This window comes from Petromyzon marinus, chromosome 10 (genome assembly GCF_048934315.1).
Source record: "Petromyzon marinus isolate PM22_M1 ecotype Great Lakes invasive population chromosome 10, UKy_Petmar_22M1.pri1.0, whole genome shotgun sequence".
Lineage (NCBI taxonomy): Eukaryota > Metazoa > Chordata > Hyperoartia > Petromyzontiformes > Petromyzontidae > Petromyzon > Petromyzon marinus.
Genome location: NC_133676.1, coordinates 2,195,487 through 2,217,057, shown reverse-complemented (window position 1 = coordinate 2,217,057; position 21,571 = coordinate 2,195,487). Strand labels below are relative to the sequence as shown.

Here is a 21,571-nt window from a genome sequence, read left to right as displayed (position 1 = left end):
TCACCAGGGGGGGTACATCAGTATGCAGTCCTTGATGAACCAGGTCTTCAATGATAGCGATGGTGTCAGGTACCGGGACTTTGTGACCAGTCACTAGCAAATCACCCAGTTATTTCAATGCTAAATTCGCCTAGTTATTTCAATGCTAAATTCTCCTGTTTGATTTGTACTAAGTGCCTCGGTGAATGTGTATGCTCTGACTTCAACGTAGCTATTTCTGTAGCAGTTACAAGCGAATCACTCAGCCATTTCAATGCTAAATTCTATGCTAATCCCATTGTCAAGGGGTGCCTCTGCGGATGTGTATGCCTTAACTTAGCTATTTCAATGCTAAATTCTATGCTAATTCCTTTTAACAATGGGTGCCTCTGCGGATGTGTATGCTTTAACTTTTAACATAGCTATTTCTGTGACCAGTCACAAGCTAATCATTCAGCCATTTCAATGCTAAATTTTATGCTAATTCCTGTGTCAAGGCTCTTTGTTCCTCTCACACAGCTTAAAAGCCGTGATCTGAACGTGGCTCTCTCACTCCAGCGCTGTCCTACCAGACAGTCTCGCCCCCCTTCACCTGATGAAGGCCGCTTGTGTTGTGGCCGAAACGTCGTGAGAATATTATTGTGTTATTTTATTTTATCAATTTATTATTTTATTCTCATTCTACGTGACTTTACCGAAAGAACCAAAGAAGATGAATCATTGCAGTCACGAAAGCTTTAAATCGAAATCCAATCAAAGACTTCACTCGGGCGATATTGTTTTTGTACAGTTGTAGTCGTGAGTGTGAAACCGTGGGTGATCAATTTTGAGGTGGTCAGTGAGTAATAACGATCACCCCACGTGACAGGCGTTGAGGTGGTGACAGTAATGGGCTGCTTACTTTACTCAGATTGATGCTGTTGACCTTGGCCTGCAGCAGCTGGGGTTCATCTGCATCCATGGTGTACTGGTGCAGGCGCTTCTCGCTATCTGCCTTGTACACGAGCTGCTCGCACACACAAATGTACACGCACAGAGCCATCAGCAAGAATAACAAACGGTGTTTGAAAATGAATGATGCAGGATGGTCATTCACGGCAGAACGGAACACTCTGGCACGTACTTTACTGCAGAGCTGCTGGTTGGATTTGGCCTTCACCAACTCTGGCGTGTCCTCCACCTGGGTGAAGGGCTGCTGCTGAGCTGGCTGTCTGTACTTCCTCTGTGGGAGCAGCAAAGCAACATCTCAGCACCTCGTTTCTGCACAGAGAAGCGCAGGCTGTGGACAGGATGGGCGGATCACTGGGTCGGTGGGAGCACAGGCGTCGGTGCCTGCCCTTGTACAGGTGTGCACCGTCGCTGGTGACCATGCAGGTGCGGAGATAGGGGAGGTGACGCACCTCACTCAGGATGCTGCCTGCACGCTTGACCTTCTCAACGTCCACGGAACCAGAAGTGACCCAGCCCACCCCACGCATCCAGTCCATGTCCGACTTGTACAAATTCTGCAGGATGCACATAAGTAGCGTGCACCACGACATACGCATGACTCGTACGACATGCACACCATCGCGTCACATTGTCTGCACACACTTCTTACCACACACGTGTCTCTAAATAGACTAAACTGTGATGCATTATAAACAGGAAAAACTAACGCGCACATGTTTGAATAGTTTAAAATCAAAATCATCTTCTTTTAATTTAAATCAAATAGGCCAAGCAAGATATTAATCCATCCAGGTGGCTCAGCGGTAGGCCAAGGAGCTTGTGATTGGAAGGTTGCGAATTAAAATTCTTGTTGGGAGTTGACTGAGCCTATCATCTCTCTGGTGTTGATCAAATTAGTACCGCTTTGTGGGGAAGTCAACAGTGATTGTCCTATGGATATCTGAATCCCGACACAGAAATGTGGAATTCCCACCACTGGCTCAGGGAGGTACACGATCGATGAGCACCGCTGCAATGCTCATTGTGCAGGATACCGTTGTCACTTTGAAACCACGTAAATCCCCTAAGCTACCTTCATTTTAACAAGTCGCCAAGGATGGCTACTCCGCTGCGTGGGTGCATAGCACAGCTTAAATGGCACAGACGCACGACACTCGGCTTCATGTCCGCATCATGTTCAAGTCACCCACGAAATGGCGCCTATATTCTGTGGCTGCTGGGGGTGTCTCAATGTCTTTTTAAAAATAATTGCTGAGAACAGGCCCAAAGGCCCAAAACGTCACACGGCCAGCTACAAACAGCACCATCAAATTTGTAACAGGTAAGTATTAACACGCTTCTTGAATCGAGCGAGGTTATTATTAGAGCCTGGGGAAAGAGACAATGCTGGGAATTCCAAAGTGGAGCAGTGCGGGTGAAGAAGCGTAAAGAGAAGTGAGTTGACCTGCGGTGTGGTGAGCAAGTGAGTGAGGTGGGTTAGTGAGAGGGTGAGTGTGTTGTTGTGACCAACAGTGTGGTGGTTAAACACAGTCTGGATGAGACAAAATGGTGAGACTAAAAGACTGAGTCCTCAACATGGGTGGAGGAATCAATGAGTGAATTAACGGGAAGAGTAACCATGGTAGTAGCGGTAGAAGAGTGATAAGGAGACTGACCGTCGGTAAGTGGAGTGAATCAGCGAGTGAGGGATAATTATCAATCACCCCGACTGCTTTAAATAGGCAGGGGCCAATGACAGTGCTTTGACAGGAATTCTGGGACATGTTCTCTTGGGTGACTCAATATCTGGGTACCATAAATGGATTTTTTTTTACAAACTTGAGTTTTATCAATCGTGGCTCTGAGAGAAAGACACAGCACAAAACACAAACTGCTCTATGTTGTGGAAATGTACCTGGAATATGTCCCAAGCTGCCCAATACTAGTTCAAAATGTAATTCATGAGGAAAAAACAAATCCTTTAAAATCACTTCAGTAATGTTGTCACTGTAGTATCGCCCCACATTTCAAAATATAATGTCAGTGCAGTGATGCCAATAGACAACCTCCTGCTTTTGAGTTTCAAGTATTTTTCGTCGATAATAAAGCTGCGTGCTCATGCCCAATGGCCCGGAACAAAGCAGGGACAATTCATTTGTGAGTTGCATCAACCTCTAACTACCGTACGTAGCCAACCGTGCTAATCGGAGGTGAGTATAATGTAGAATATTAAACATGGCTTTACACATGAGAGAACAAGGAACACGAAATGGAGAGAGAGCAAAGGTGTCCCGCATTGTGACCGTGAAGAACGACACCTCAAGCGGAAAGGGCAACAAGTGAAGGAAGCTGGTGCAAGACAGGAGCAGGCAGAATGGCCTCATAGGGCCCCATTGTCGTGACAAAAAGACAGAAGGGCACTCAAGAATAAGAAAAATAAGTGTAATACAGTGTGGATAGTGAACAAGAACTGGAGTCTCAGATCAGCACTGCCAGATGGTTCCCTCTGAGCACGAGAATCGGACTCATTCGTTGCACGTTCCTCACGTCGCTCTGCAGGTCGTAGGCCTTGCGGGCGTGCTGTCCCGTCATGTGGTCGGGTGGCAGCACGTAGCTGTGCAGCCGCGTCTTGTAGTCCAAGTTGCTGGCCATGGCCTGGGCCTTCTTGGCCTCCACGACCTGCAGCATGTCCATCGGCGTGTGGTAGCTGGTCTTGCCCTTCTCATAGCCCTTCTTGTACTCGCGCTGACTCTGCATCTTGGCCACACGCATTGAGTGGACCATCTTGGGGTCGTCCTGTAGGCTCTGGGCCCCGATGTGCTTGCCCTTGTCTGCCTCGTACTCCTTCTTGTACTTGCGCTGCACCACAGTCACCACGGCCACAAGCACTGTGAGATGTCTGAAGATAACCGGGCCACCTTTGCTTTCTGGTTCTTAATGCGCTGCAATTGTTTGCGTGATTGCTGTGTGTGGGCGCTTGCTACTCACATCGCTCACGATGTTGCTGGAAGCTCTTGCAGCACGGAAAGGAATGGCATCAGCCTTCAGCTCATAACCCGTGGCCTTGTTTTCTTCATAGTCAAATTGGTAGCATTTCTGGTGAGAAAGCATTGCAATACCGACCACAATCAAAGGCATCACTTGGGTGATGTCGTGCTGTATTTGTGCATTCATATGGCTCTTAAACGCCTCAGCAACTTAAAACAAATTCCGTCACATCTCATCTCAAACATTCCAGGGTGACCCCCCGTGGCAACTCTCCCTGTGTGGCGCAGCTGACTTACCAGCTGGCCTGCACGTAGTCTGCCAGTAGGGGCGATGATTGCTATGTATAATCCCAATTGAGTAATCTGCGGAGAATCTTTTGAATGGAAAATTTGGACCGTGACGCCGGCACACAATGACTCATTCATTTCGAATTACGTCACGGGATCTTTAGCGTCCGCTGTTAAGCAGAAGGCACTTATATTATGGTTAATACACCGGCTGTTAGAAGTATCATTATTGTAGGCAAAGAAGCAGAGGAGAGTTGTGGTAGTGAGTGTGAAACTCTGAGTGATCACTACCTATGATTGGTATTGAAGTGGTGAATGAATGAGTGATTACCCCACGTGACAGGCGTTGAGGTGGTGACAGTAATGGGCTGCTTACATTACTCAGATTGATGCTGTTGACCTTGGCCTGCAGCAGCTGGGGTTCATCTGCATCCATGGTGTACTGGTGCAGGCGCTTCTCGCTATCTGCCTTGTACACGAGCTGCTCGCACACACAAATGTACACGCACAGAGCCATCAGCAAGAATAACAAACGGTGTTTGAAAATGAATGATGCAGGAGGGTCATTCACGGCAGAACGGAACACTCTGGCACGTACTTTACTGCAGAGCTGCTGGTTGGATTTGGCCTTCACCAACTCTGGCGTGTCCTCCACCTGGGTGAAGGGCTGCTGCTGAGCTGGCTGTCTGTACTTCCTCTGTGGGAGCAGCAAAGCAACATCTCAGCACCTCGTTTCTGCACAGAGAAGCGCAGGCTGTGGACAGTCGGTGGGAGCACGGGCGACGGTGTCTGCCCTTGTACAGGTGTGCACCGTCGCTGGTGACCATGCAGGTGCGGAGATAGGGGAGGTGACGCACCTCACTCAGGATGCTGCCTGCACGCTTGACCTTCTCAACGTCCACGGAACCCGAGGTGACCCAGCCCACCCCACGCATCCAGTCCATGTCCGACTTGTACAAATTCTGCAGCACGCACATATGTAGCGCGCAACACAACATACACATGACTCGTACGACATACGCACCATCACGTCACATTGTCTCCACACACCTCTTGTTGTAGGGACATCTATTTATTAATTGATCAATTAAAATATTCCGCTGAAACATCCCTTGAGCCGGTATGCCTTGTTTACAACGGTGTCCCGAGTGTTAACTCACACGTACATAAAAAACCTGTCACGACACATGTACACACATTTACATGTACAACTTATGCAATTTGCATTCATGCAATGTATATCTCACCCAGTCAAACATACACGTAAATACAGAAGTAAGTGATACACTTGGCCGGTTTATGTAGAAAGCATTAGCATTATGGTGGTCGCAGACATTGCGTGAGCGAGCTTGAATCACAGATTTAAATCAGCTGGGACTGGCAGCACGAGTTGGTGGGTCTGGGAGATGGTTCCATGCTGAAACAGCTCTGAGCGAGAGTGTGCCTGTGCGGGTTTGGTGACGGTTAAACTGTTGTGCCTGTGAGGTCAAAGAGTGGAGTTATTGTTGGAGTCAAACGAGAGATGTTGAGTTGAGGAAGAGGGTGGCATGTCAATGAAATGATGATGATGTCACCGCCCGTGCGATCAAAGTGCAGTGCTCAGTGTCAGTGGTGGCTCGTACATCACTCTGGAGGTCGTAGGCCTTGCGGGCCTGCTGTGACGTCACACAGTCAGGGGGAAGCACGTAGCCATGTGGGCTTGTCTTGTAGTCCAAGTTGCTGGCCATTTCCTGCGCATTTTTGGCTTGAACCACGTGAACACTGTCCGCCGGCATGTGAAACTTAGTCTTGTTCTTCTCATATTCCTTCTTGTACAGATTCTAAACAGATGATACAATCAATCAAACAAGGCCTTAATTGGGCCCCCCATAACACAACATGGGGAGCTGGAACTAAAGAAAAATGTTCCTGCTTGTATTACCATGTGAGAATATAATCAAGATATATTAACATAATGCACGTGTCTACACACCAAACACCGCCATGGCAGGCTGCGGATAACCTGGATCGTGATGAAATGTGACTTGCGAGCTTGCTACGCTTGTTCACAATAAACAATCAAAATTCAGCTGTAACTTTCTCTTGCATGTGCGTCATGCATAGTGATGTGGACCAAGCGCACCGAAGGCAATGCACCCACCTCACTGCGGTTCTTGGAAACATTCATGGAATGGCGGATCTTGGGATCATCATCCACGCTCTGCATGCAGGCCGCTTGGCCTCGGGCCTGCTCGAATGCCCGCTTGTACTCCACCTGCAGCACAACGAATCACCAGCTCAAGGTCAGAGACACTCCCGCAAATCCAGATGGCTATAAATCAATGAAAACATTGGTTCGTGTGAGAGCAATGGGTGTGTACCAGGGCAGTGTAAAACCCACATTGCTGGCAATCTTGCGCTGGGCCTTGGCCACCTTGAGTGGCAGTGCATCCTTCTGCAGACCACACTGTTTGTCCTTCATGTGCTCCCAGTCTGCCTTGTACTGGATCTGCACAAGTCCACAGAGGCCACAGCACCAACATTAACACACAGCAGTGCAACAATGGCCTCTGCTAGGAAATCCCCACTCATAAGCATTGTATAATGCTTTGATTGTACATGACAACATACACGCATATGTAACAGCCTTCAGGCCCTGTGCCGAGTACCAACTCATAAGACCCTCAATGATAACAAAAAAACTAGCTTTGTTCGCGTCACTGCCTCAATCTCATCACTCACCTTACACCACTTACCAGATACCACTTACAACACACCAGCCACTCACCACTCACTCATATGACATGCATCACTCTACAGACACTGACACTAAACAGATACTCACGACTCACTATTCACCATGCATAACACACTCATCAGACCTTCTCCTATCACCGACCACCACTCATCACTCACCAGACAATGGCACAATCCAGACACTCATCACTCACCAGACACACATCAGACACTCACCACTCACCAGACTCTCACCACTCACCAGACACTAAACACTCACCAAACGTTGAAAACTCAAAAGACACATACTAGACACCTTGCCAGACATTAACTGCTCACTAGACACCACTCACCACACTCTAACCACTCATCTGACAAATGACACACACCAGATACTCACCTCACACTCGCCATGCACCACATACTCGGTGATGACAGAGTAGCATTTTTATAAATATCGACCATATGAAGAATCTTACATTAAAATCACGTGCATCGGTCATTCCAACAAAATGAACGGATGTAATTCGAGTGGCACGAGCAATTGGAATTCCTGAAGTGTACACCACAGGCTCGACAGGCGAGTGCCTCCCACATGGCTCTGCCTGTTAAGCACAGTTGTGGAAGTTGTCAGCTCACCTGAGACAGATTGTGCGCGTTGATCTTGGCGTTTGCCATGTCCACGTAGGGTGTCTCGGCCCACTTTCCCTTAACGTCCTTGTTATAGGCCTCGCGATACTTCAGCTGTGTACACAGACACACGCACCCCCGAGCATACACTATGCGTGTTTGTGTTCCACACACGCTCGGCAACAACCTCTGAACCACGAACAACAGGGATATAATCAATCTTTCTCTTTAGCACGTTGGCGAGCATTTAGCTGTGCGTTGTAGCAGCTGACAATGCCAAACTGAGACATTCCATCGGCCCTGTTTTGCATAAACAAACAAAACGATTAAAGAAAAAAGTAAAAGAAAGAGACAAGAGGCTAAAACTGGGGTCGTTTGTAACCCAACTGGGAAACGGAGAGAAATGTGAGTGAAAGGGTGGCGCAGGTGATGGGTGAATATCACAAAACATTACTGACATCACTGCCTTGCAGAAAGTTCTTCTTAGCCTGCCGCACATCAGGGGTGTCTGCCACTGATGTGTATGGAGCATGGCCCTTCTGTTTGTATTGAATCTGTCGCAACAAAGACATGCACAAACACACACACAGATGTAACTCGCATTGCAATTGGCCAGCAATATGGCTGGGAAATCTTAAACTGTTCAGTTTAATTCATCAATTGTGAAATAAAGTATTTAGTTAAATAAATCAGTTAAATAAATGTCTAACAAAATTAGTAGACAATACACCGCCTTCCCATATCTGTCCTCCAAGATAAAAACTGGAAAGGATTGTTTTTACACATCCCATCAGCCGTATGACCTTCTGGGAGTGCTTATTTGCAGCAACAGTGCTCCGTTCTGAACGATTTTTGTGAGCCAGCTTTTAAATGACAGTTCCATTGAGCCATCTGCACAATAACACGGTGCCACATACATCGCTAAAAATCTTCTGTGCGGACGCGACACGCCGGAGCTCCGGGCTGTCGGCGTACGGGAAGAAGGTCGTTTTCTCGTCTTCGTATTCAGCTTTATACGCATTCTATTCACACGCACGCACACACACGACAACACACGCACACACATGTGGACACACGAATAACATTTGCAAATAGAGAAGAAATCTGGTCATTCGTGGTAACTTCGGGGGACCTACTAAATATTCGAGTCGTCGTACTGTGCTTCAGATTATGGGAGGAATTAGCCACTCCTGGTAGAGATCCAAAAATCCACGACAAAAATGTGGATTTTATCCCCCGGAGATTACGGGAGTGGCCATGAACCACGCAGCGTGGATTTTCGGAGTTTCATGAATTTCTAAGGAAATAGTGTTCCCAGAACCATAAAAGGCCACAGCTTTAGCCCTAACTATGGGTGAGAGAATGTGGTCATGATCGTTCCAGTGGCAACACAAATGCAGTTGTGTGGTTTCCCCAGCTGGTTGCCAACCAATTTTTTTAAACTAATTTTTTTATAATTTTACCAGGTGAGGTCCACTGAGCTGTATAGCTCTTTAACAGAAGTGACCTGGCCACAAATAATAGAAAATGTATCAAAATCATATACTCGAAACACATGTTTATAAATGTGTAGGAAAAACCGGAGGATCTGCAGAAAAATCCACACGACCACACGGAGAACATGCAAACTCCAACTATATATAGGTGTTATGGTCGGGATCGAACCCACAACCTCCTGTATACCATGCGAGGTAGTTAAGATCTCGCCACCGTGGCAAGGTACTCTTGCTTGGAGTTTGAAGTGAGGGCTGCTGATGGTCATTGTGTATCTCGAGTGCTGGGTCACCTTGCTGTAGAGGGCCGAGTTTTTTAGCGCGTGTACAAACTCGGGCGCATCAGGAGGTAGTTGAAAATGCTCCTTCATGTCTTCATATTTTTCTTTGTACAAAATCTGGCCATGCACACAAATATATATATATAAAAAAAAAAATTCAGGTACACGGCTTATTTACACCACGTTTCTCACCTCCAGCTGTGACACAAAATCTGTGCTGTAAAGACCAGGCACGCACACACTGCTTTTAGCGCAGAAGCATGAGAACAAAAACATCCGTTGTGAATTTCACTCAGTGTTTTGGCGGACAGGCTGCTGCCTAGCAGGGAGCAGTACCTTGCTGACCATCTTGGACACTTTGGCTGCATGCTCCACATCTCGGCTGGTGTTGTCTAGGTGGCACACGTTCTTCATCTTCTCCCATTCTTTGTGGTATTTCACCTGCACGGCACCACACGGGGGGGGGGGGGCTCGTAAGGCAGGCAAGCGGCGGTGGAGCAGGGTGTGTAGCAGCTGTCAACCTCAGCCCAGTGCAATCAAGCCAAGGTGATTTCCTGCCCAAATGAATATTGAGGCAGTGTTCATCTCCTGTTTATAGCACTGAGCAAGGGGTTGGATAATTCACATTAACCTATGGCGAAGGCAAGTCTTTCATTGGGCAACCAGTGTTTAGACTTCCCCACACCATGTTTCAAATGTTATCGACCCCGGGGGGTTATATTATTGTTCTTACGCGTATTTACCCAGCAAAGCCTCACTGAGTCTCAATATTTTGTCAGGAGGGTCCTGCCAAGTTTTCACAGGAGGGGGCGATGTTGCTACTGTGTGTTATCCCAATTGAGTAAATCGCAAAGTAATATTTCAGAATTGGCATTTTTGGCCAATACCAGCTATAGTGTATGTTTTTTTTAGCTATACGAGGAAGCCAGAAAAAACCCCGAGGAAGCCATGCAGAACAGGAGAGGACATACAAACTCCACACAGGAAGGTGCCTCAGTTGGGAATCGAACCCAGGCACTTCTTGCTGTGAGGCATGAGTATGACCACTGCACCACACTGCCACTCGCCCTGGGCTGATGGGCTGAGTCAAGCCCCAACCAGCATTTGAAATTGGAATCTTATGAGTTGGAGCCGCTCACTCTGCCACTGAGTTTATTGGCTCACATATGTGATGTAGCAAGCACTTAATGGTTCCTCTCCATGGTTATGTGACGTATTTTTGTATATAGATGATGAGTTATTATCCAACCAATGTGTACTGTGTGTTCAAATCAGTCGGTGTATCATACCTCACTGATCTGGTCCTGTGCCCGCTTGGTTCTCTTGCGCTCAGGAGTGTCCGTCACGATGCTGAATCCCATGGCTTTGTTTTCCTCGTAGTCCTTCTTATACTTCAACTACACCACCACAAGGTGCACGGCACGTCCACAAACAAACACAGCATAGCCAGGTCAAGTTTATAGTGACGAGATATTATCTGTCTCACCTGATGTGCAGGAGGTTGTGGGTTCGATCTCGACCCTGATGCCTGTACATTTGGAGTTTGCATGTTGTCCCCAAGGTGGCGTGGATGTTTCTCCGGGTTCGCCGGTTTATCCCTCCACATTTAGAAACATGCGTTTACAGCTTTTGCTTGCTATACATTTCCATATGATAAGCCACTTCCTTGAGCTACAATTTATGGCGTGGTCGCTTATGAAAAATAGCTATATAGCTCAGTGGGCCTTACCTGGTAAAATAAAAAAATAGCTTTAGGATTTTATTAGTTTAATTTTGTTTGACAAGGTGAAAAATAAAAAAATCAGGAAAGTGTTATTTACAACAATGACCTGAGCAACAATGACCCTATCATATGTCAACCCGTAGAATGAGTGCACACGAACAACACATGCCCTTCTGGTACAGTATATTGTACAGGTCCTTCTAGAGAAGCAAGTATTGACCCCAAATATAACTGAATATATTAGACAATTTTCTCCCTTGATATACGTGTCCCTCCACGTAAAAAAGCTAAGTATTCTTTATACATCCTCATCAGCCACATGACCTTCCGGGAGTGGATGAATTTAGCAGCATTGGTTCACAACAAAATCAATCTCTAGACCGCTTTTGACATTCAGTGTCTCATCAGCAGTCAGGCTTGCTTGAACTAATGCTGGTGAACTGCCAGATGTGTATAGGCAAGGACCCTCTCGGTTAAACTTGGGCCCTATATGTCATATAGGACATGGGTCCTATATAACAAGGGTGCCATGGCGAGAAGTTCACACCCTCGCCTGGTATGCAGGACACGTGGGTTCGATCCCCACTCTGACGCCTGTATATTTGGAGTTTGCATGATCTCCCTGTGGTCGTGTGGATTTTTATCTAGGTCCAACGTTTTTTTCCTCAGCATTTAGAAACAAGCATTTAGCATGTTTGGCTGATATATATTTCTACATATGCCACTTTGTTGAGCTATCATTTATGGCCAGGTTACTTCTGAAAAAGAACGCGACCTGGGCTTGGCTGTCTTCACTCCAACGCTGTCCTCTGGACAGTCCGGTCCCTTCACCTGATGAAGGCCGCTTGTGTTGTGGCCGAAACGTCGTGATTTTTGTTATTTTATTTTTACCTACCTGACTTTACCGAATAGAACCAAAGAATAAAGAACTATATAGCTCAGTGGGCCCTACCTGGTAAAATAAAAATAGTTTTTTATAGTACGCAGAATCATATAATGCATAACACAAAAATAATGAGCGTTAATGTGGACAATCTAGGTTACACAATAAATAAGCAGATGATACACCACCTTCCCATATCTGTTAAGGGTGCTGTCCCAGGCGCTGATGGGTTCATATATTTTTGTAGCAACTGCATTCGTGACTTTTCTCTTCCACAAGACCGCACAGCACCCCTGATGAACTCACAGCTTAAGCAAGAACGTTACCGTGCTGTAGAGATTTTGTGCTTTCTTGCTGTGCAGAAGATCCACAGTGAGGTGTTCACTCGGAGTTGCACTGACATCTTTGGCTGCTTTCCTCTCTGGCCTGCTCTGCTGGGTGCTTCTGGGTCCATCGCTTGCCCCGAACTGCCCACCCACACACACAGAGGCGTCACTCTTTCGTGTACGGTACGAAACAAACCAGTAACACGGTCAAGCCATTGGAAACCACTGGGATCGCTTCCTACTGTGGTTTAACCCATACAGCACGCAAACTGCATTTGTGTGCTTAAGTGGCAGCAGGAATTTATTTGTACCGATATCTGGTGCTGTTATTATGTTAAACGTTTTTGCAGTAATCTGCAGTTTTAATAATAGGCCTGGGCTGACAGAAAAGTACGTCAAAGGTTGTGAACGTAGAAGTCATGTAGCACAAATACAGATTTAAACCACCGCGCATATTACATTCAATGATTCTCAACTATTTTTATCTAATTTTGACAGTCATTGGATGCACCAGAAAAAGTTTAACACATTTGTGAAATGCAATTCTGCAAAGGGTTTTTCAAAACATAGATTGCAAGCATGTGTGCGTGAGGTGGCTCGACAGGCAGGGAGTAGTCAGGAGTACCTTCTTGGTTACAATTTCCTCCACTTCCTCCTCCTCCTCTTCTTCTCCCCCCTCATCGTACGGGATCTCGGTGATGATGGTACGCTCCGTCACCGTTCCTGGAAGCTGTTTGGTGAGCTTCGTCTCTGTGACGGTTGTTATCTTCGTGTAGCCTCCAACCTCCTCTTCAAACTCTTCATAAGACTTGGATTTTCCTACTGTTTTCCACTTTACACATCAGACACACACATAGACAGGACATCCTAAGCGCGCAAGGCAGAACCTTCTCTTCTGAATCCACAATGCACGAATATCATGGGACCTCCTTTGCCAGTATCAAAATATAACAATAGGTTTCACCCTTTCTCGCAAAAAAACAGGTGTAAAGATGTTAAAACACGAAACAGAAACCCTTTGCAAGAAATTATGTCTGCATTAACCACATATACTTGTGTTGAACATGCAAACAAAAACAAAAAAACATGCTCTGGTAACATATGATGCATTGTCTTTGAAACTGATTCGTCCACACCAGAGACAGCTTTCTTGAGAGCCTAGTCTCACTAACAGTTCTAGACCAGAGGACAACGCCAAAAGGCGAACAGCACAAAGACAATGCCACTATTAGGACATTGAGAGCTCGGGGTGAGCAACTACATCATGGGACCTCCTTGCATGTTCACCACAAGTATGAGTGGTTAATGCAGACATAATTCCTTGCAAAAGGTTTCTGTTTGGTGTTTTAACATCTTTACACAACTGTTTTATTGCCAGAAAGGGTAAAATCTATTCTTAATGCGTGAATAATCCGACCCAGGTGGCTCAGTAGGTAGAGCAAGTGGCTAAGTTCAAACCGTTGCTGGGGGTTAACTCTTATGGATCTACTCACATTCCGTCAAAGTAATGTGGAATTTTCACCACAGATTCAGAGCGGTGAATAGGAATTGTCCACCGCCTCAATGCTCATTTGAGCAAGAAATCACTTTGACCTTTTAATCCAGAATTCAAGTTGCTGCCTTTAAACACATACACTATTAACATTAGATGGGTTATGGGTAAGATTTGTATGAATCGTTTTTATGACTCGTCTTTGCATATCCTGTATCGTGCTGTCGACTCAGCCTATGTTCATGTTTTGTCTACAGGAAGGGAAGAAGAGCGTTAGTTCACACACATGTTGCTCATCATAATAATAATGTGCAGTTTTATATTGCATCATTATTCATGCAAATTGCATCTGTCAATTGCCGAGGAACTACAGGTGAGCTGGAAGGCAGCAGCTAGGTGGTCTGCCATTGCTACCCACACTCGCACAAGCTCTGCCATCCTTTATATATTAAGATGTTTTCAGCCAATTGATTAGTGTTCATACATGTGAGAGAAACCACAGAAAACTCACGCATGCGGGGGGAAAACGCTTATCTCATATAGATGAAACAGATGATATTAGTCTGCACTTTGCTGTACACTAATTCCTTGCCAACCACGGGATTTCAGTATAAGCGGATGTACTTCCATATACTACTTGTTTAACAACCGCGAGCATCTTGGTTTCAGTGATCCGTGAATCGCTCTTCTCGTCAAGTCGTGAAATCAAAATTGGCGCCTCCGCGTAGCATCCGCCACATAAGATGAGGTTTTACCCTTTCTGGCAATAAAACAGTTGTGTTAAGATATATATTAAAAAAATGAACCTTTCGCAAGGAATCCTCTCTGCATTAACCACACATACTTGTGGTGAACATGTAAACCGAAACATGCTCTGGTAATGTATGCATTGTCTTTGAAACTGATTGGTCTACACCAGAGACAGCCTTTACTCTGGCCTATTCTCAAACAGTGTTAGACCAGAGAATGCCAAAAGGCGAACAGCACAAAGACAATGGCCACTTTCAGGGCATTTATATCTCGGAGTGAGCAGCTACAACACGAGGGCCTTTCTTGTCAGCATCCACCATGTTGTCTCGCAGACTTCTGCGAGAAGATGCGAGGAGGCACCTCTGGGTCTGTCGCTACCCAATCCTCTTTATTCTCCACGTTGCAACCTTCACCATCGGTGGGATTCATGCTCCGTCGCATGAAATAATTGTATATTTTATGTTTGTGATTTGCAAGAGTTTTGTTGATGTAAGTTCCTCACCATCATCATCATCATCATCAAAGATAAATTTAATTTAATTTCCTGTACTTTTCTGAATTAAACGTCTTAAATGTCACTGAAAATCTCTTTATTTGGTGTGTTGTGTTCATTGGTTAATTTTAGTGAACGTAAAAAATATGTATATGGGATTTATACAAACTTAAATCCTTATGGGGTTAGGTTCGCCTAACTCAATAAGGATTTAAGTTTATCAACCGTGAGGGTTTTCCGGAACCTCACCCTTGCAGTTGTCAAGGGATTTCTGTACCACCTTCTCCTGGAGCATCACGGCGCGTGGCACCTCCTTGACGCCCAAGGGAAGGGAGTTCCACAACATTTGTGCGGTCCACTAACCCCTTGTTGCCTCCACAGTGCTGGATTACAGGCAGCCACGTGCAGCACAGCCGCCATTGCCTGGTTAATCATCGGCCAACTCCACAAAACACCACGAATATATGGTGCACATAATTTGAGGAGATACCGTGAGAATAATGAATTTGTTAAGCAGAACATTAAAGTTTAATTATGTAACGGTTACAAGCACCAAAAATGTTATTTGTGTAATGTTCAGTCAAACAGTGTTTTCTCATTTGACAATAAAAAATATATACTTTCGACACTGCCCTGCATTTCACATTTCAATGTAAATTACAATCCCATGCTGTTGCTACACAGCATGTTGGTTGGTATACAGGAGTAACGGCTGATAATTAGTTTTTACATTTGCCTTAGATGTTAATTAAAATGAGCCGCATATATAAGTATCACTTTGTGTGTAACACCACAAATGATTATCAATATAAGACACTGTGTAAAATGAAAAGGGAGGTTTATTTTGGTAGTTACTTAATGAGTAGGCTAAGTTGTTTCACTCGGTAAATGCCTCTGACAGCAAAGGAAAGGCATGCCTCTCATTAGGTTGCGTTCTCTCACTGTTGGGATGGAGGCCCCATTTGACACCCCCCCAGGGTGTGAGCAATAAATAGCGGCCTACTTTGGCCACGCGGCGCTGACTCAAGCTGCGTGCGTTTCCTATGAGCTGGACAATCCCAACGGCCTCGTGTCTAAAGCTCCATCTGAAGAATTGTCATGACGCACCATCTCAATCTGATCAACAACTGTCTCACTACTTGAAATAAGAATCAATGTTCGCTACAAACCTATACCTGCACAGAATACATTAAGCAAATCCGACTTCTTCCCATATCTGCCCTCCACGTGAAAAAATAAAGTATTATTTACACTTCTCATCAGCAACACAGCCTTCTGGGAGTGCATAATTTCAACTGTGATGGTCTAACACAAGAAGACACTGCAACGTTCTCCATATTTAGTGTCTCATCATCAGTCAGATATTTCTAAGCATATCTAACAGAGAGGATCCTTGCCCATCTGGCAATTCACCAGCAGAGACACAGAATATCAAAACCAGGTCCAGAGTTTGTATTGAGCCGATGCTGTTGAATTTATGCAATCCCAGAAGGCCGTGTGGCTGCCGGATAAGGCGCTGGTGGTGGTGATGTTAACTATCTTGCCTGGCATACAATAGATTGTGGGTTCAATCCCAACCCTGATGCCTGTATATTTTTGAGTGTTCATGTTCTCTCCATGGTCACGTGGATTCTTCTGTGGGTCCTCCGGTTTTTCCGGAGGACCCACAGCCATATACTCTAAAACATGCGTTTTAAAATATATGGCTGCTATAAATGTCCACATGATAAGCCACTTCATTGAACAATCATTTGTGGCCAGGTCCCTTCTGAAAAGGAGCGATATAGCTCAGTGGGTCTTACCTGGTAAAATAAAAATAGTTTAGTTGAATAGTTTCTACGTGAAAAACACTTGTTTTGCGTGAAGCGACAGATAATGGAAGTTAGCATTCATTTTGTTACGTTCTCCACAATGATGTTAATCTGTATTGCGTTATATACATGAATGGTGCCAGTTAAAGTTGAGACATTGAGTTAATGCGGGACTAGGATTCGTGCAAGTTATGGAGGAGGCTTAGCGTGTTTAGTCTCTTCAGGAGAGATCACAGTGTGACCAGCTGACACATCCCAAGGGTCTGCATACCACCTTATGGCTCTTATCCACGAAAACCTTCCACCCTCTCCCCTTGCCCAGCGCACACATAAGCACTTCAAGGTCACTTTCACTTCAGACTTAAACATAGACATTTTATCCCAGCCCTGTACATGCATAGTGCAGTAGGAAAGGTAAACATTATGGGAAGACTATCCCACATAGAGGGATTTCATTGGAGTACGTGGAATGGTGGCATAGTAATTAGTGTAACGTGCTGTGAACCCGGTGACCTGGTTTCGATTGTTGGCCACAGCTATCATCAGTCGTGAGAAGTATCTGAACCGGTTCTGGTACCCCTTTACCAATCCGCACTGACCACCAGCCTTGTGAAATATGGCCATACAAACCCCATGGCTGATAGCACGAGGTAGCCACCAGTGGATTGACAAAAGGGCTGTACATTTTTCAGTGTTACTGAATATTTATCTTTCCTGAGCCTATGTGGCCAAATCCGACTGTTACGGGAACTCTGGTATCAGTGTTTAGAGGCAATGGAAATCCTCCGAAGGTGGGCTCTCCAGAAAATGGGCAGTGTGAATTTATCAAAATTCAGAGCCCCCTTTTAACACAACGATGTCTGCTGCCACCACTCTATTGCTGCAATCACCGGAAACAATGGTGTGTATACAAGACGTTGGGTTCCGCAATACCTCAGGTGAATCGATATCGTATTCCTCTATGTGTTCTTCTGTGACCGCATACTCGCCCACGCGGCGAGACATGTTGGTGCAGCCCAACCTAGGGTGCAGGAAGGACAATTGCACCCAATCACACACACACATTACAACCACATCATGATTTGGTTTTAATACATCGCCCTTCAAGCATTTTCAAAATGCTTTACACACAATTAGCGACGGACATCTCATCTCACACATTTGAAAGTGCATCCCCAGTGGTAGCTGCCCCTGTGATTCAACGCTTAGCCAACACGGAGGCATTTGTTTGCCAGCAAATGGAGATGATACGTGTAATCCAAATTTATTCATTTATGGGTAAATTTGAATTAGTAAAATTTGGACCATGACGCCAGTACACAATTTTCTCGTTTCGAATAACGTCAGGCAATCTTCAACATCCACTATTAATACACCCACAGTAATAACGAGGGTGGCCTGTCGGATTAAAACCGCAAACTGATGCAACATGCAGCGAACGCGCGACTGCTAGGTCATGCAACACGCACACAAATAATTATCAGCCTCCTGCCATACACGAGGACCGAAGACACACGCCAGTGAGCGGCCCACATGTCACGTGAACAAACGAATAACAAAGAAACCTGTCAGCACTTGGTCCATTAGCACAAATACTTTTGTCAAATTATATTGTTGGCGTTCCACAACCACACAATCCTCACTCACTGAGCCCCCTCTTCCCACTCCACTAATCGCCACATCTAATGACTCTGACATATCTTTATACTGCCCGGCATGACAACGTTTACACAAAACATGCATTTAAAGTAACGTTCTTGTGTACTTGTCCCACTAGCTTTGTCATGACAATAGCAGCAGTTCCTTTCAATATCTAGGACTGCAAGAAGACTAAAATCTTTATCTCTTTATCAAATACACATTTCCAAGTATTTAAGTCTTGTAAATTGCAGTCAAAAGTATTGAGAACAGTACATTCCAAAGGACACACTCATTACCGTAAAGCATAAGCGAGTATTATTTTCGAACAAAAACTCAACACATTCGTTCATAAAAATGCTGTAGCCTCAAAAGGAAAATAATACAATAGGCGACACTACGGGCAATGGACCTTCTCCATAGCACATTGCCAGAAATATTTTTAGGCGATTGCTCAAAATGTTACCAATTATATATATTTTTATCCTTTCAAGGCCACAATGTTAAAGCGAATGTGTTGAGTTTTTTTTCTTGTGCATATGCACCACTTCTATTGCAGCAGCATCGCCAAACGTCTTTAGTTTGTAACAAGGTGTTTCAACGTAAGAGGTTAATACAACTTCTTTTCACATCTATTTTTTAAAATATATACCGCTTTTTGTACATTATCTGTCAAACCAAGAGCATCGATAAGAACAACTTTATAGACATAAAATTATCTCGTACCTAGTACTCAACTTGATATATTAGCAGGGGTTACCGCAGTGTGAGGATTTACTCAGCACTTTGAAGTCAGCGAGGTCCTGTTAAGCACCCAGAGTCCTTCACTTGCACTTGACCAACCTCACTGTGTCCTCCTCGCAGGCTCCATGCATCCATCCACTCCCAAGTCCGTGTGTCCCGGGCAGCTCCTTCGGTCCACCGAACCTCGTCACATGGCAGGTGCTGCCCATTCTCCTGGGGACCTCCGTACAAGAACCCGCTCCATTTTGGGCAGGCAAATAATCCTCCTTCAGGGAAAATACGGACATTTATAACTCGTCTCTAGACACAAGCCAACCATGCAAGGCCACATCCAGAATTATCCAGACCCATGTAATGTTTTATTTCAATATAGTGATCTCTGCAAAACAACATTTGTTAAATAACAAAAACTGCAGTAGATTCCAGATATTGATTACGAGTCACTTGTGTGTACAGTTTGTAAGGATGATTTTGAAAACATTACGTAGATATCAAGCAATTCTACTGAAATCTGAATCCCCACTGTCAGCAGGATTTTTTTTATGTGATGCGTATGTATTTAGGATACATTCGCTGCTCTGCCATGCATGTTTTTGTAGGCTTCCAGCCACTATGAGAGATATCGTTTTCATTACTCAGCCAAATGAATTTCATTTGTCCCAGGGCTTTGTCCATAATTATCTTTTATTGAACTGTCACCAAGGAAAATCAGGCCAAATGGAGCTTTCACGTCAACCAAAACAGCCCCTTGTGCAGCACTGTTGTCCATCAACTAAGTCCGCAATTCTCAATCGGTGTGGAAGTCCCAGCTGTGCTGCCGTGGAATTGTTGGTATTATAGGAAAGAACCTCAAGCCTCCATCCCTACCAACCTTCCGCACTCCCCTCTCCATGGGCCGTGTCGCACACGCGCAGTTATACGTAGACACACGCAGAAACAAACACACAGAGACATAAAGACAAACACAGAGGCACAAACACTTAGACACCAAGATACAACTGAGCACATTCTTGTCAAGTGTTTTTGCACCACCGCTTAATTTCCTTGCGATCGATGAGAACAGATCAGCAGAAGTGAACGTGAGTCCTCTCATATAGCCCATTCCCATTCACCCTGGCCCACAGTGGGTTTGTGGGGGTGCCACCTGGGCCCACAAACGGGCCCACAGTGGGTTTGTGGGGGTGCCACCTGGGCCCACACCTGGGCCCACAGTGGGTTTGTGGGGGTGCCACCTGGGCCCACAGTGGGTTTGTGGGGGTCCCACCCGGGTCCACAGTGGGTTTGTGGGGGTGCCACCCGGGCCCACACCTGGGCCCACAGTGGGTTTGTGGGGGTGCCACCTGGGCCCACAGTGGGTTTGTGGGGGTCCCACCTGGGCCCACAGTGGGTTTGTGGGGGTCCCACCTTGGCCCACAGTGGGTTTGTGGGGGTGCCACCTGGGCCCACACCTGGGCCCACAGTGGGTTTGTGGGGGTGCCACCTGGGCCCACAGTGGGTTTGTGGGGGTCCCACCCTGGCCCACAGTGGGTTTGTGGGGGTGCCACCTGGGCCCACACCTGGGCCCACAGTGGGTTTGTGGGGGTGCCACCCGGGCCCACAGTGGGTTTGTGGGGGTGCCACCTGGGCCCACAGTGGGTTTGTGGGGGTACCACCTGGGCCCACAGTGGGTTTGTGGGGGTGCCACCCGGGCCCACAGTGGGTTTGTGGGGGTACCACCTGGGCCCACAGTGGGTTTGTGGGGGTGCCACCCTGGCCCACAGTGGGTTTGTGGGGGTCCCACCTGGGCCCACAGTGGGTTTGTGGGGGTCCCACCTGGGCCCACAGTGGGTTTGTGGGGGTGCCACCCGGGCCCACAGTGGGTTTGTGGGGGTGCCACCTGGGCCCACAGTGGGTTTGTGGGGGTGCCACCCGGGCCCACAGTGGGTTTGTGGGGGTGCCACCCTGGCCCACAGTGGGTTTGTGGGGGTCCCACCCGGGCCCACAGTGGGTTTGTGGGGGAGCCACCTGGGCCCAAAATGGGCTTGTTGGGGTCCCATTCATTGCCAAAAGCTCCCGCCACCCGATGCGCCCCCACCCGTGGGACGGGCCGAATTACTGTGTTTTGTAACTGTTGTGTTTCGTTTACGACCGTCAAATACCTCGTTTGCTGGTTGTGCAATTTTCCTCAAATACCTCGTTCTATTCCAATAATGATGTATTCATTTTGTTGCTGCTGTGCTCACAGATCTCCCTTGGAAATTCGCCGGACGATTGGATAAATGAGATCATCCATGTAACAAAACGAGTATACCGTAAACTCCCATCACTTGGACGTATTGGCAATGGGCCGTCTGTGAAAGAAGAGCTTCATAGCTCATCGGATTCTTCCAGTCCCAATACAGTCAGTATCACGTGGTGGGGTTCGGGTC

General features: G+C 46.2%; 1 protein-coding gene across 7 annotated transcripts in view; it reads right to left on the bottom strand.

The window, feature by feature from the left end:
• LOC116941121 (nebulin-like) overlaps window positions 1–21,534 on the bottom strand; it is a 97,938-nt gene extending 76,404 nt beyond the window's left edge. For 2 of the 7 annotated variants that reach the window (XM_032951810.2, XM_032951817.2), the window contains exons 1-22: window positions 21,302–21,534; window positions 19,263–19,429; window positions 17,715–17,802; window positions 12,861–13,067; window positions 12,236–12,376; window positions 10,593–10,700; window positions 9,640–9,744; window positions 9,316–9,420; window positions 8,447–8,551; window positions 7,988–8,083; window positions 7,539–7,643; window positions 6,565–6,672; window positions 6,325–6,438; window positions 5,807–6,004; window positions 5,042–5,146; window positions 4,783–4,881; window positions 4,561–4,665; window positions 3,898–4,005; window positions 3,457–3,768; window positions 1,380–1,484; window positions 1,103–1,201; window positions 881–985 (exon numbers count right to left, since the gene is read on the bottom strand). In XM_032951810.2, coding sequence (XP_032807701.1) covers window positions 881–985; window positions 1,103–1,201; window positions 1,380–1,484; window positions 3,457–3,768; window positions 3,898–4,005; window positions 4,561–4,665; window positions 4,783–4,881; window positions 5,042–5,146; window positions 5,807–6,004; window positions 6,325–6,438; window positions 6,565–6,672; window positions 7,539–7,643; window positions 7,988–8,083; window positions 8,447–8,551; window positions 9,316–9,420; window positions 9,640–9,744; window positions 10,593–10,700; window positions 12,236–12,376; window positions 12,861–13,067; window positions 17,715–17,802; window positions 19,263–19,372 — 2,628 coding nt within the window. In that variant the 5' untranslated portion in view covers window positions 19,373–19,429; window positions 21,302–21,534. Of the gene's footprint in view, window positions 1–880; window positions 986–1,102; window positions 1,202–1,379; window positions 1,485–3,456; window positions 3,769–3,897; window positions 4,006–4,560; window positions 4,666–4,782; window positions 4,882–5,041; window positions 5,147–5,806; window positions 6,005–6,324; window positions 6,439–6,564; window positions 6,673–7,538; window positions 7,644–7,987; window positions 8,084–8,446; window positions 8,552–9,315; window positions 9,421–9,639; window positions 9,745–10,592; window positions 10,701–12,235; window positions 12,377–12,860; window positions 13,068–17,714; window positions 17,803–19,145; window positions 19,430–21,301 lie in introns of those variants that run through there. The other 5 variants (XM_032951834.2, XM_032951812.1, XM_032951813.2 and 2 more) reach the window with 5 other exon arrangements.
• Between the last annotated feature and the right edge of the window lie 37 nt (window positions 21,535–21,571).